This window comes from Piliocolobus tephrosceles, chromosome 1, assembly GCF_002776525.5.
Source record: "Piliocolobus tephrosceles isolate RC106 chromosome 1, ASM277652v3, whole genome shotgun sequence".
In the NCBI taxonomy this organism is placed as follows: Eukaryota; Metazoa; Chordata; class Mammalia; order Primates; family Cercopithecidae; genus Piliocolobus; species Piliocolobus tephrosceles.
In genome coordinates, this window is record NC_045434.1 from 106,504,983 (window position 1) to 106,519,851 (window position 14,869).

Below are 14,869 nucleotides of genomic sequence, written 5' to 3' on the forward strand. Positions count from 1 at the left end.
GGCTTTTGCAAGAGTTTCATTATGGATTTGTAAAATTGATTTAGATGGGGACTTCACTTCAGTTACTTTAGCTCTCATTAAAATCATCCGCCTATTTCAAGGAAGCACCAGAACCTTATATAAAAGGGCGTTCTCTCAGGATGGCTTCAGTGTTGTTCTAATTCACTCATTCATATCATTGCCAAAGTGAGTTCAGTTTTGTGCTTGAGTTTACAGATTTTCAGTAACGAAAAAGTATATGCCATTTATTTGGGGCAAAAATTTCCAAAGAAAAAACAAATCTATTACTTGGGAATAGAAATTATCAGCAATCATAATACATAAATGACTTCTCCCTCAAGGGAGAAAAGGCAGTAAGTCTGTATGTCATCTCTACTAGAAGCATTGCAACCAAAATGAAGAAATTGAGATTACTTGCAGACATACATATACATATTTTTTCTTACGTGTTTACTTATTTTGTAGAGACAGAGTCTCGCTATATTACCCAGGCTGTTCTCGAACTCCTGGCCTCAAGCGATCCTCTTGCCTTGGTCCCCCAGAGTTCTGGGACTGCAGGTGTGAGCCACTGCACCAGACTGATAGACATTTTCTTTTAGGAGAAACACTTAAGAAATTATATGAAAAATTTTTAAACTTTCTCTGTTACTTTGTTCTGCTGTAATGCAGGGTGTTATCAGGATTGTCAAAATACTGTGCAAATATTCTGCTGTAATGAAGAAATCAGATCACTTAAATATTATTCCTTCTTTAATCCCATCTGAATTTGTTCATTTAACATATAACTTTTTTTTTTTTTTTTTTTTTTTTTGTGAGATAGAATCTTGCTCTGTTGCCCAGGCTGGAGCGCAGTGGTGCAATCTTGGCTCATTGCAAGCTCCACCTACTGGGTTCACGCCATTCTCCTGCCTCAGCCTCCTGAGTAGCTGGGACTACAGATGCCCACCACCACGCCCGGCTAATTTTTTTGTATTTTTAGTGGAGATGGGATTTCACTGTGTTAGCCAGGATGGTCTTGATCTCCTGACCTCGTGATCTACCCACCTCGGCCTCCCAAAGTGCAGGGATTGCAGTCTTGAGCCACTGCGCCCAGCCTAACATATACTTTTTGTACCTGATTTTAACATTAAACAAAAGTCACATCTGTTTCTTGGGTTAGTAACTGTTGATTGATTCCTTGGGAAATATTCTATTCCACAGTTTAATTCTTATGATCAGTTTTCTGCCCCTTCCTCTTTACTATGTGAAAAGTTAAAGACATAGAGGTTTTTTAAAGCTAAACTGGGCCGGGCGTGGTGGCTCATGCCTGTAATCCCAGCACTTTGGGAGGCCAAGGCGGGCGGATCATGAGGTCAGGAGATCGAGACCATCCTGGTTAACACGGTGAAACCCCTTCTCTACTAAAAAATACAAAAAATTAGCTGGGCATGGTGGCAGGCACCTGTAGTCCCAGCTACTTGGGAGGCTGAGGCAGGAGAATGGCGTGAACCCGGGAGGCAGAGCTTGCAGTGAGCTGAGATCACACCACTGCACTCCAGCCTGGGCAACAGAGCAAGACTCTGTCTCAAAAAAAAAAAAAAAAGAGCTAAACTGATCTCTCTTAGTGAAAAAAAAAAAATTAACTGTTTATCTTTCTGTGTATGATGAGGAATATTTTTTTAAAAAGAGGCTTAAAGAACTGCCAGGCATCTTGTAGTAGCCCCGTCCTCCGGTAGATCATGTTGGCACAACAAAGCAGCCTCCCACATGGCCAAGAAACGACAAATTATGTGTTCATAGGGAGAAGAATGCAAACACCTTAAGGGATTACGTTTAAGATGTGGTTCTTATAATGGCATTAACAAATATTTAGGAATCATGGATTATAGAGTTTAATGAGACCCAGGGAGGCTTTACAGCACTTTCGATTTCATGCCTCAATATTTTATGTATTATGGATCTCAAGTACTCGAAGCTTTTTCTGTATCTGATGATAGGTGATATGATCTAACTTTTCCCTTTCTAATATTTTTCTGAAGGTTTTTGGAGACATGAGGAGAAAAAAATGATTATGAATTTTTAATTGTCGGGCAGGAACAAGTCATGACGACATTTCTACCCATGACCCTCCTTAGATTAAATCTTGTTAGGATGTCCCTTATGCAATACAAATTTTGGCTTTGGAGTATCTTCTAGAACAACATTCCATAAGAAAGTCAATTTTCATTTATTTCCCCTTTAAGCCCTCCAGCTGTCCCTGGAAAGGAAACTGCCTCAACAGTTTCACCTCACTGATCTAGTCCATTTGCCTCTTCCCCACTCTTCCGTTCCTTCCCTGCTGTGGAATCCTGTGTCGGATTGTTTGCTAGAGTACATTTCCTACTGCCTTTATTGTTTGTGTTGTGTGTACAGCAGTATGATTTCCATCATTTCTTAGGAAGAATATTCTACAGTATTTCTTGCAACTAGGAGGCTCTTCTTCCTAGTTCATGACAGAAATTTAAATTTATCACTTTATCGCATAGTTTTAGAACAGTTCTCTTTCCTTTATACTTGAATATACTTTTGATTCTACTTTTCAAATGCAAAGTAACAATTATGCTATTTTGGATCATTATGTAACCCAAATATATATTTATTTCCATACATCTTTCCTATAGCTCTTAGTACTTTTAAATTTTAGATTCTCTTAAACTTGTTTTTTGTAATGGTAATATTTAAGAACATTGGCAATTTTTCACTTGCATTGCAGCAATAAAAATCTTTAAGAGCACAAACTCATCCAAACATGTGGTAATAATCTGTGTATTGGAAGCATGTGTTTCTTGCATGGTTTTTTGGGGGTGGGTGGTTGGCAGGGGACGGTGGTTTGCACTGGACTGATTCACTGCCTGTCGATTGCCAGGATGGCTAGAGAAACAAGGACAAAAGAGAATACAAGAGCATTTTTCTCGGGGAACTTTATTGGTTGTTGTCATATATAATGTTCCTAACAATTGTAATTCTAGGCATTAAGTATGTTAAATCACGATTGATACTTAAGAAAAGCTTGGAATTTTAAGAAAAAAAGAGAAGTATTTATAGAAAAAGTAATCAATTCCTCCTTTTAAAAGTACCTGTTGATCAGCTCTGAATCTCCTCTTTTTTGTCGCATTCTATGTGTGTCTCCTGTCTCTCTTACACACACACATCTCTCCCAGCAGCAAAGAAAACTTTCTAATGAGTAATACTTATGAAATGGAGAGAAGCAATTATATAACAATTTAAAAATAAATGGTCTGGATTTACTTGCTTGAGAAATAGATTGATGAGTGGAAGAAAAAAACATAGTTTTTGTATTTCAGTATATTTGGGTCTCGTAATTTTATGACATATTTCTAAAATAAATGGTAATGTTAGTACTCTTAGAATATTCCCTTTGGCTAAAAGCTTTCTAAGTATGTTTATCTGCTCCTTGGGAAGAATTTCTGGGAGCAGAAATAACTATGCCTCACCTTGCCTTTTAGATAAATGAGTGTTCCACTTCCTACTCCAAGCAAGTGAGAACTTGAGTTTAATAGTAGAGGCTTGATCACTATACAAAGGGCAATAGCCACATTTCCTGCATGTTGTGACATGGAGTGACAAGGAATCTAAAAGCCTGTGCTGGGTTCATATGATATCCTTTCCCATTTTCCTTCCCCATGTTATGTGGACTTGGTATTAGAACAACATATCATCTAATTAAAGGTCATCATTTTAAATCCAAAATTCAAAAAGGTAAAGGTTTCTATTTATAAAATAGGTCTTTTCTCTGAATAAGAATCCTTAATAGATTAATATCATCAAACTGTGAAACTTTTGGGTGTTGGTCTTAATTTGTATTTTTCTGGTCTTTTTTCAGCTTGTATTGAAAATAGATGACATATTTGAATCTAAAAGAGGGAAGAAGAAGGTAAAGTTACATTCTTACACTGGAAAGGAATTACCTCCAACAAAAGGTAAGAATTGTTTTCTGTTCCAGCTATCCTGTAGCTGTGAGGATATAAGAGGAGAATCACCATATAACTTAATGTTTGATATGTATTAAAAATTTTGGCTTAACTTTCCTGTTATCCCATTTAAGCATAAACTTCTTTAAGATAAGGGATTGTTTCTCAAATCCATTTTATTTAATTCTGTGCCAAGTAATAACTATTGGATGAACAAATAAATAAATGCAAAAATAATCATAAACCAATGATACTAATTTTCATAGACAAATTGAATCACTATTTTGTAGTCCTACTTTTTATTTAGTCCCCTAAATATTTCTTAACTTTCAGTTTTCACGTATTACAAAAGGACTTATCAGCCTTCATCAATTCTGTCATTATAATTTTGTGTGTTGAAGTCTCATATTAAAAGTGGACTATCTGGTACTTTTTCGATCCCTGTGGATTCTCAGTAGATTTTTCTCTTGCCTCATAATCCCCCTAACCTTCATTCATTGTCTTAGAATACAGGTCATCAAAACCCATAGATGAGAATATATTAAGCCAATTAAGTGATCTTTTATAAGGACTTTTCTAGTTATATTGCCTTTTCTTCTCTCTTTTCTTTCTTTCCAAGCACTTCCTAAGTTTCTAAGAGGTACCTGGTACTAAGACTATAGATAGGACCAGGAGCTCATAGTGTTTGTTTCGTCCTCTGAATAATATTTGATAGCCACACTATACTTTTTGTCATGGTGGTTAATTTTGAGTTATAAAACATATGTAATATGCAATATTTAAATAAGCACTTTTTCTGTAACATCTCTTATGTGTCTTTCCCACCTATCTTAAGAATAGGCGGCATTTATTTTAATGTTCTCTTATTCCTTATAAAATGAAAAGCCAGAGTTTTCCAAACTTCCCCCTTGCACACCTAGAAAATTTCATGTGCATGCAAATACATTTTCTACACAAATACTCTTACACTTTTCAGGCTTTGTATGCCTTCCTTTTTTAAAAAGCTTAATTAATGTATTTCAGAGCTCTTTCAATATAAACACAGAGATCCACATAGCTGTACTGTATTTCATTGCATAGAAGTAAAATAATTTTATTTAGCTAGTAGACAGTTTAGTTGTTTCTAACATTTTATTTAACCTGTGGATATTTAAAAGTGTGTGTGTGTGTATACATAAAAATCTTCAATGCTGCAAACGCGTCTTTTACTTGTGTTTCTATATAAGACTATTTTTGTAGAATAAGTTCCTAGAAGTGGGCTTAATCACAGAACATATGGATTTAAAATTTTGGCCAGGCACGGTGGCTCACACCTGTAACTCCAGCAGTCTGGGAGGCTGAGGCGGGTGGATCACTCGACCCCAGGAGTTTGAGACCAGCCTGGGCAACATGACGAAATCCCGTGTCTACAAAAAATACAAAAATTAGCTGGGTGGCCGGGTGCGGTGGCTCACACCTATAATCCCAGCACTTTGGGAGGCCAAGGCGGGCGGATCATGAAGTCAGGAATTCGATACCAGCCTGACCAACATGGTGAAACCCCGTCTCTACTAAAAAATTCAAAAATTAGCCAGGCATGGCGGCTCATGCCTGTAATCCCAGCCACTCAGGAGGCTGAGGCAGGAGAACTGCTTGAACCCTGGAAGTGGAGGTTGCAGTGAGCCAAGATTGTGCCACTGCACTCCAGCCTGGGTGACAGAGTAAGACTCCGTATCAAAAAAACAAAAAAAAAAAATTTAGCTGGGTGTGGTGGCACACGCCTATAGTCCCAGCCTACTTGGGAGGCTAAGGTAGGGGGGATCACTTGAGCCCGGGAGGCAGAGGTTGCAGTGAGCCAAGATTATGCCACTGCATTCTAGCCTGTGCAGCAGAGTAAGACCCTGTCTCAAAAAAAAATAAAATTGTAACTACTGCCAAATTGTCCCACAAGCAGATTGTAACAGCTTATGTTTCTACAAACATCATTTGAAAATACCTCTTTCCCCATAATCTTCATCAATAAATACTATGCTTTATTAAAGCTTTTTATGGCAGTATCATGGTTGAAAATGTATGTCTTGTTTATTGTTTTAATTTACATTTATTTCATTATGAATTTGGGCAGTTTTCATGTTTATCAACAACTTACAAATCTTATTCTATGAATTGCCTGTTCCCACCCTTTATTCTTTTTTCTCTTGTGCTTTTTCTTCTTGATTTGTAACAGTTTTTTGAACATTAAGAAACAGCCTTGTATCTGCAAAGTGTGTACAAGTATTTTCCCAGTTTATCGTTCACTTTTTGAGTTTAATACTGACTTTTAAATTAGATACAAGTTTATATAATCAAATTTCACTTATAACTTCTAGGCCTTGTTTTTTTCTGATACATTTAAATGTTTTCCCTTTCTTTGCATTTCTATTTTGCTTTAACTTTTCAAACTTAATCTAGAAATGTTTCATTTATTTATTTTAAAAGCTGCTTTGTGTGTGTGTGTGTGTGTGTGTGTGTTGCCTGTGTGCTCAGAATTATACAAAACACTGCCTTGTGAAAACAAGATAGCCCCTTATCTCCAAAATACTTAAAATCTGATTGGGGAAAATGAAAATAGTTCAAAGCATTATGAGTACTATGAGAATTTGGAGTAAAGAAAAAATCCATATGGACTAGAAGTAGTTTAGAGGCATCATAGAAGAGGTGGGCTGACTTGGTAATATCTCTCTCCTAGTTCTCATGGTTTCCTGTTACTCTAAATTTATAGTCTGGTTGGTGTTTATATTCTTAGTTAGGCCTCTTGGTGTTTGCCTTTGATACTTTATTTGGAATATACAGACAACTATGTGGATATAGAAATAGAATCCACTCTGAACTAGACTTCTTAAAACTGGTTTGAAATGCAATTAGTTTCTAGAATTAGGGATGAGAGGGGAGCTGAGGAGTGAAGTAGGGTGTGGGAAGAAGATGTAGTAGAGGAGTTTCCTCTTTGAGCCTTTTGCTCTCTTTTGATAACTGTCCCAACCGGATACAACCAAATGGTTTGGAGAAAGGCTCAGCAGCTTTATTATTCCTTACTCCAAGTCCCCAGGTTTGTGAGTTTACATTGTTCTCATCCTCATGTACTTCCTACTGTTGGACAATACAAATGGAAACTCCTTCTCTCTTTTTCAGGTGAAATCAGTGGGAACGAAAGTGATGCCGAGTATCTGCCAAAGAGTGAGTGAGTCAATGGAGCTGCTCCCGTTCTTGTGATGATCATGAGTTAGGTGGAGTGGCACCTACCTTTGTGATTAAGCATGTTTTTCCCAACATGAAGTTCCATTTTGTAGGTGATTTCCTTATTTTCAGAACCTGTTGAGGTTTGGAGAATTAAACAGTCAGAATTAAACACTGTCAGCTGTTTGACAGCATTTGAAGTCTCCCGTGGTGGAGTTGAGGCTGAACAGTGTGGTTCTTATGATGGAATATTCTTAGGGGAGCGGCAGAGGGCTGCATGTCCAGACATATATGCAGTAGTTTCCTGGCAGCCAAAACAGAGTGTGTGAATCATCCTCTGAGCAGTAAACATCTGATTTTTTTTTGAGACGGAGTCTCCCTCTGTCGCCCAGGCTGGAGTGCAGTGGTGCGAACTCGGCTCACTGCAACCTCTGCTTCCCGGGTTCAGGCGATTCTCCTGCCTCAGCCTCCTGAGTAGCTGGGATTACAGGCACGCGCCACCACACCAAGCCAATTTTTGTATTTTTAGTAGAGACGGGGTTTCACCATGTTGGTCAGGCTGGTCTCGAACTCCTGACCTCATGATCCTCCCACGTCAGCCTCCCAAAGTGCTGGGATTACAGGTGTGAGCCACCGTGCCCAGCCAAATATCTGATTTTTTGTAGCCACTCAAGTGTAATTATTTAAGTAACTTTGATACCTCTGATATTGAAAAAGTAAACATCTATTTGTTATTTATAGGCATTTATATTCCAGATTATTGTGCTGTTTACTTTCTAGTAGAATATAGAATGCATCATACTTTTTTGACTCTATTTGTCCAAGCACTTCATGATGCCTTCATCCTTCATCTAATGATGATGTTATCTAGTTATCACAGCAAGTTATCTACTTCCTATTTAAGTGACTGACATACTAAGCCGTGTAAAAAGTAGAAGACGTACATTATCAAAGCTGAGTGAGTACAGGGCAGTTCCACTTCCAATCTGACACCTAATTTTATGATTAATATTCTTGTGCTCCCTCCACTGGCCTGAATTGCTTCAGGTGTTTGATTCTGTAGCCTGACTGAAGGTGAAATTTAATAATCATCAGGTTCAGTCTAGATGTGTAAAGATGACTAATTTAGGGCTGTTACTACTGAGAAACAGGACCTAAAGTTTTCTTGACTTGAACTCAGCCCTTTGACGTAAGTAAAGTTTTGCCTAGAGCACTGAATGTACTGGATTATTCTGGGGAGCCATTCCCAGATGCATTTTTTTTTAAATGTTCTTAATATTGTGATCTATAGTATAACTTCTTTTGGGACAGAATGCATTATATCAAAAAGAAAGGAAAGACAATTAGAGGTTGAGTCTATCAGTGGCTCAGAATGACACATAAGCAAATCACTGGGACATGTAAAGTATTCTGCAAGTCCACAGTTTCCTTCAGTGGGGACCACCCTAGATTGCTCAAAATTTAGAGATAAATGAGAATAGAGGATAGGTGCTATCCAGTTTTGATTGACATTGCTATGACTGTTTAAATAATATGCTTCCATAATTTTATTCTTTTGAGAAAGTCTGCTGATGGATGTCTTCTTCCACTTAATATTTTTCTCTTGCGTCTAGCACCATTTACTGATACAAGCATATATTCATTGTTAGTAATATATGGCAAGGAGGGAAGGGAACTGGACAGTTTCTTCAATGTGAGGATAATTTTTGTTTTAATTTATCAAACTCACCCCTTTCTGTACTTAGGACTCAGTTATTTTATCAAATCTCTGCCCCCTGCCCCCTGGCACCCTGTGATTTCATGGCATTCCCAACAGTAGCATCTGTTATCAGTCTAGCACTTTTTCGTGACATTTTCCATGTGTCCTGGTGTGATGCCATGAAAGATGGGATAGCATAGATTATTTGTTGGGACATACATAAGTATTGGTTGGTACATGGAATGTTAGTCCCATTGCTGGCCAGAAGTAGAGCGAGGCCCCTGTGCACTTGTGAGGGTCTGCAGTTATTCCCCCTAGTATGTCACAGCCCTAACAGATATGTCTATGTGGCAGATACTGGTTATTCAGCATTCATTCCGCAGTGACTGTGTGAAGATTAATCCTGTGTGGGTCATGACCTCTGGTGCTGGAAGGAAGGTAGGGCTACAGAGAGAAAACATTACTCCATGATTTCATTACAGATCGCCATAAACGCTTAGCACAACTGCAACAGTCTTCCAAGAGGAATCCTCACTACCAGACCTTGGAGCGGGATCTTATTGAATTACAGGAGCAGCAGCTGTTTGAACTTTTTGTGGTGGTGTCTCTACAGAAGAAACCATCAGGAATAAGCTATATTCCCCAGGTCATACAACAATTCCCTGGCAAGGTAGGTACAAGGAGGCCAAGAGGCATTCAGGAATGTTCCTGTGTCTCTGTGTACATTTGTTTCCTGTCCTCTTGGTTTTTGTTATCTCAGTCAGTTTTTACCAATACTTGTGGTAGGATCTGGTGGCTCTGAAAACATCTTATGTTAGGCATGAGCTGCAACCCAAGCAAAACAAAACAGCTCATTTTCCTAGTTTTTTAAATTTTTGGCTCTGCCATTTAATAATCTTTAACAAGTTACAAAACCTTAGTTTTCTCATCCTTAAGGAGGGGAATAATAAATGTGACAGAATAGGGTAGTGGTTTAGAGCATGTACTCTGTGCAAAAGCTCTGTGTTTCCCACTTATTAGTTATGTGACTTTAAGAAGTTACTTTTCTTTCTCTCTCTTTTTTTTTTTGAGACAGAGTCTCGCTTTGTTTCCCAGGCTGGAGTGCAGTGGTGCAGTTTTGGCTCACTGCAACCCTGCAATCTCCACCTCCCAGGTTCAAGCCTCCTGAGTAGCTGGGACTACAAGCATGTGCCACCACGCCCAGCTAATTTTTATATTTTTAGGAGAGACAGGATTTCACCATGTTGGCCAGAGTGATCTCGAACTCCTGACCTCAAGTGATCCGCCCACATTGGCCTCCCAAAGTGCTGGGATTACAGGCGTGAGCCACCATATTGTGTCTTAGTTGTTTAATTTGTAGAATGGGGGTAATCACAATAGTATCTACCCCTCTGAATCATAGTGAGGATTAAATAAGCTAATTTATATAAGGCACTTAGAACAGTGTCTGGCATATAGTAAGCTCAATATGATGTTATCCATTATTAGTAAGGATTTAGTGAGATAATGTATATAAAGTGCTTAATGCCATCCCTGGCACATAGTATGTACTCGATAAATGGTAGGTATTAATTTTTGGTAGCCATTATTATTAACAATAGTATTTGATTTCTCTACCTTTTTTAAAATAAAATCATTCATTCATTCAAATATTTTAAAAATACCTAATATTTGCCAGGATTAGATGATGGGAGTACTACTGAAAAAGATCTTAGTCTCTGGTTCACAGAGCTTATTGAGCCTGTGAATCAGTTAAGCCCACAGACATGGTTGGGTTTCTTTTGCTTTGCATAGTGTTTGTGTAAAAGTAACAACAATAATTTTTGTTGCCAACATTTAACAATCAAATTTCACATAAAAATCGGTATTTCTGCCTTTTCCTGAGAAACTGGAAAGAATGCCAACACCATTCCTAAGTGTCAGGAATGGGTTGAAGCTTAATAAGGAGCAGGACTTCAGAGCAGGTGACCAGTGTAGTTACATAAGGCCCTCACTCAGAAGGGCCCTGCATGTAGGGTTTAATGATCTGCAGTCACCATCTTGAAATGCTAAATAATTTTAGCTTTGAATTTGTGTTTGTAAATGAAGTCTGATAGGAAAATTGGGCATGTGCCAAGGTCTTAAAGCCTGAGTTCATGCATGGTGTCACCTTCTGCTGCTTCCCTAGGATGAGTTCTCTTGTCCTGTTCTCCACTGCCTGATTCCCTGGATCCTAGCATGTGCCCTGTCCACTTCTACTCAGTGACTACTGCCACCTTCTCCCCCCGGCTGGGCACAGGCATTGGGAGGGTTAGGATCAGGCCAGCATTGCTCTGCAGCATCTCCAGGCAAGGCATGGGAAGCTTTCCCTGGCCTGGGCTGGTGGTGCCACTCATGGATGACTTTTTGGGGGTTGCTCAACTGCTGTGGGTTGGAATGTTGGCCCCCATGGGAAGGGGAGATGCCTGGCTTAACTTCCCAACCCCCAGTTGAAACACAGAGTCTCAATTCTGCAGCTACCCGGAGAGGAAACCCAGTACCTCGTGGGCCGCTTGTGTACCAGATTGCAGACTGCAGCACCTGGGTGTCTGTGAGAGTCTACACTCATCCCCCAGGATCCTCATGCCTAAGGGAGTGTGATGTTAAATAGCAAATAAAAACTCCATTACAGAGGCCACAGAAGAAAAGATGTTTTATGTTTAATTTTTTCTGCTTTTTGGACAAGAAGCTCCACATTTTCATTTTGTGTTATGCTGTCTGAATTATGTAGTTTTCCTTAGTAAGGAGTGATCCCTTTAATAGGGACATTTACTCACTCTCCTGCTTATTACTTGGACCACTTCTCTCATTTCAGTTACCTGCTTGGCCACTTTAGGACTTTTGGGTTTATAACCCTGAGTTACATGTTTCACTAAAAAAGCTGGTGAAGTACAGCTGTACTGGAATCTAAGAGACATTTCCTGCATGGATTCTCATTTTCAAAAAGTCCTCAAAAATATCCCTACAGTAAATAATCAGTAAGTTTAATTTCTCATAAAATTTCTCAATGTAGCCTGAAAGTACAATGTCACAGCGCTGTTAAGTGACCCAGAATGGCTACATAGTTTGGTTTTTTTAAGAAATTAAAGGGGCCGTGCACAGTGGCACATGCTTATTATCCCAGCTAGTTGACCAGCTGAAACGGGAGGATCACTGGAGCACAGGAGTTTGAGACCAGCCTGGGCAACATAGCAAGACCTCCTTCTCAACAACAACAAAAAAGAAATTAAAGGGGAGGTGATTTTTACTAGTTATCTGAAGGCAATATGGTAATTAGACTTAAGGGCTTGTTTTTATAGAGGACAGGTCATACTAATTTCTAAATGTCTGGTTTACTGAAATTTAGACTGTCACATAGGTACAGTACTAGATTTATGCAAAAGGGTCTTCTATGCTAAAATTTTACAAGAAGTTGCAAACCAGCAATTAGGTAGCAAAGATTCTATGCTAAAGGAAATGATTATATATGGGGTGGATTCTCAAAATAGTATCTCTTATTTTTTCTTTTTTTTTTTTTTTTTTGAGATGGAGTCTCACTCTGTCGCCCAGGCTGGAGTGCAGTGGCCGGATCTCAGCTCACTGCAAGCTCCGCCTCCCAGGTTTACGCCATTCTCCTGCCTCAGCCTCCCGAGTAGCTGGGACTACAGGCGCCCACCGCCACGCCCAGCTAGTTTTTTGTATTTTTTTAGTAGAGACGGAGTTTCACTGTGTTAGCCAGCATGGTCTCGATCTCCTGACCTCGTGATCCGCCTGTCTCGGTCTCCCAAAGTGCTGGGATTACAGGCTTGAGCCACCGCACCCGGCCTATTTTTTCTTTTTTCGAGGCAGGTTTCTCTCTGTCACTCAGGCTGGAGTGCAATGGCGCAATCACTGCTCACTGCAGCCTCATCCTCCTGGGCTCAAGAGATCCTCCCACTTCTCAGCCTGCTCAATAGCTGGGACTACAGGTATGTGCCACTACACCCAGCTAACTTTTGTATTTTTTGTAGAGATGGGGTTTCACCATGTTGCCCAGGCTGGTCTCCAACTCCTGGGCTCAAGTGATATGTCCACCTTGGGCTCCCAAGGTGCTGAAATTACAGGCATGAGCCAGTGCATCTGGCCGTATCTTTTCTAAATAATATTCATCTACCATTTCAAAGCTGCTTTGATTATTGATTGGACTGTGTCTTGAGGTGACTAGGTTTTTGTTCTCAGTACATTGAAGAATGAATTTTTATCTTATGTTCCTTGGTTCATAAAGATACTGGGTTCCCATTAGTTTGTCAATCCTGAATTAAGATATTTCCTCTTGATAGGAAACTTTTCACTAATCTCTCTTACAGTAGATGCTGAGATATCCACAGGTACCATTTCTCAGTAAAAATAGGATTCTTTGTTCTCAGTAACGCTGTTCTCAGTTCATCTCCAGTGATTTCCAGAATTGACTTTTTAATTTTGTTAAGCAGTACAAAACCATGCTGAGGCTTATCAGTAACTGCCCAGGCTTATCAGAGACCTTTTTTCCTGAGATGAGACTGGGTTTTTTATTTCTATTCCCCACTTGCATAGTATAATTTAAGTCACCTATTTTGAGGGTGTTTGAGGGTGTTATCTTTTTCAGGACGATCATGGCTATAAGCAGTCCAAAGACACGGAAGAGAGGCTTAAAGTTATCCCAAAATTTTGTTTTCCTGATTCAAAGGACTGGATGCCAACCTCAGAACTCAAGAGGTAAATGGGCTAATTTATCTAATTTATATTCATTAGAACTGAAAAAATAAATCAGAGTATTTGAGAAATGAGTAGAGCCATTAGTGAAGCTATGTGAATACTGTGGCAAGTCAAGCATGTGGTGGGAGGAAAGGAAGAAGCAGAATTAGAACATTTCCTATGTGGGGCTTAAAAAAAGAAAAACATGGAATAATTTCAGTGTCAAAAGGAAAACAAATCTGAGAGTCACTTCAAGCTTGCCAGTTCAACAACAACAACAAAAAAAGTTCTATTTTACGTGCAATCAAAAATGCTCCCAAGTGTACAGAAAGGAAAAAAGACTTGGATTTTGAGACTCAACCTAGAAACAGAGATAAAACAGAGCAATGTCTTCATCTTCATTTTCTTTCTCCTTCAAATTAATAGAAGAATCCACAGCCCAGCTTTTATGTTCCCCTGTGGAACCTGTACAAAGGGAGGCTCCAGTTTGGAAAGTGTAGTATATTAAGAAAGGAAGTGTTAAAGAATTTCTTCCAGGTATCTAGAGGAAATTACTATTTTTAATGAACTATCATAATCTCTGAATTCTGCTTGTAAATATTAATAGATGCCTGCTTTGTTCAAAACTGTAATTATTGCTGATGCCATTTAGTTTGAAAAGCTTGATTTGTTGAACCATATCACATGGTAATGACCTTCTGGATAACAGCCTCAGCCGTTGCTTAAATAGCTCTGCACTTCAACTTCGCATTGCCTCCGGACTAAGCTACTGTCTCTCATAAGCAGTTTAGCCTGATTGACACTCTCATCTCTCAGCCATCACTGTTGATGCTCTTGTGTTGTCGGTTGCACTGCTACCTTTATAAACAGCGCCTTTCGTATTGACCTGGCTGCTCTGTGGCTGGCTTTCCCCCACAACGAGTTATATATGTTTATTCTAGAGTATTTGGGAAATACAGAAGAGTAAGTAAAAAGCAGAAATTACAGATCACTGGCAATCTGGTTACTCAAAGGTAATCACTGTAAATATTTTGTCATATTCCCTTCCAATCTTTATTTTTAGCCAAATACAGATATGTATATATTGTTCAAGTTTGGATTTAGGCCAGGTGGTTCACACCTGTAATCCTAGCACTTTGGGAGGCTAAGGTGAGAGGGTCACTTGAGGCCAGGTTTGAGACCATCCTGGGCAGCATAGCAAGTCCTTGTCTCTACAGAAAATACCAAAAAGCTAGACAGACATGGTGGTGTGCAGTTGTTACTCAGGAGGCTGAGGCAGGAGGACCACTTGAGCCCAGGAGTTCAAGGTTACAGTGAG

The 14,869-nt window shown here is 39.2% G+C and overlaps 1 protein-coding gene across 1 annotated transcript in view; it reads left to right on the top strand.

Annotated features, from left to right (window-relative positions):
• The window catches only part of DENND2C (DENN domain containing 2C), an 82,992-nt gene that overhangs the window by 50,234 nt on the left and 17,889 nt on the right, over positions 1–14,869 (top strand). The window contains exons 6-9 of the mRNA XM_023222757.1: positions 3,863–3,959; positions 7,098–7,142; positions 9,324–9,511; positions 13,463–13,572. Of these exons, the coding sequence (XP_023078525.1) occupies positions 3,863–3,959; positions 7,098–7,142; positions 9,324–9,511; positions 13,463–13,572 (440 nt within the window). The remainder of the gene's footprint in view (positions 1–3,862; positions 3,960–7,097; positions 7,143–9,323; positions 9,512–13,462; positions 13,573–14,869) is intronic.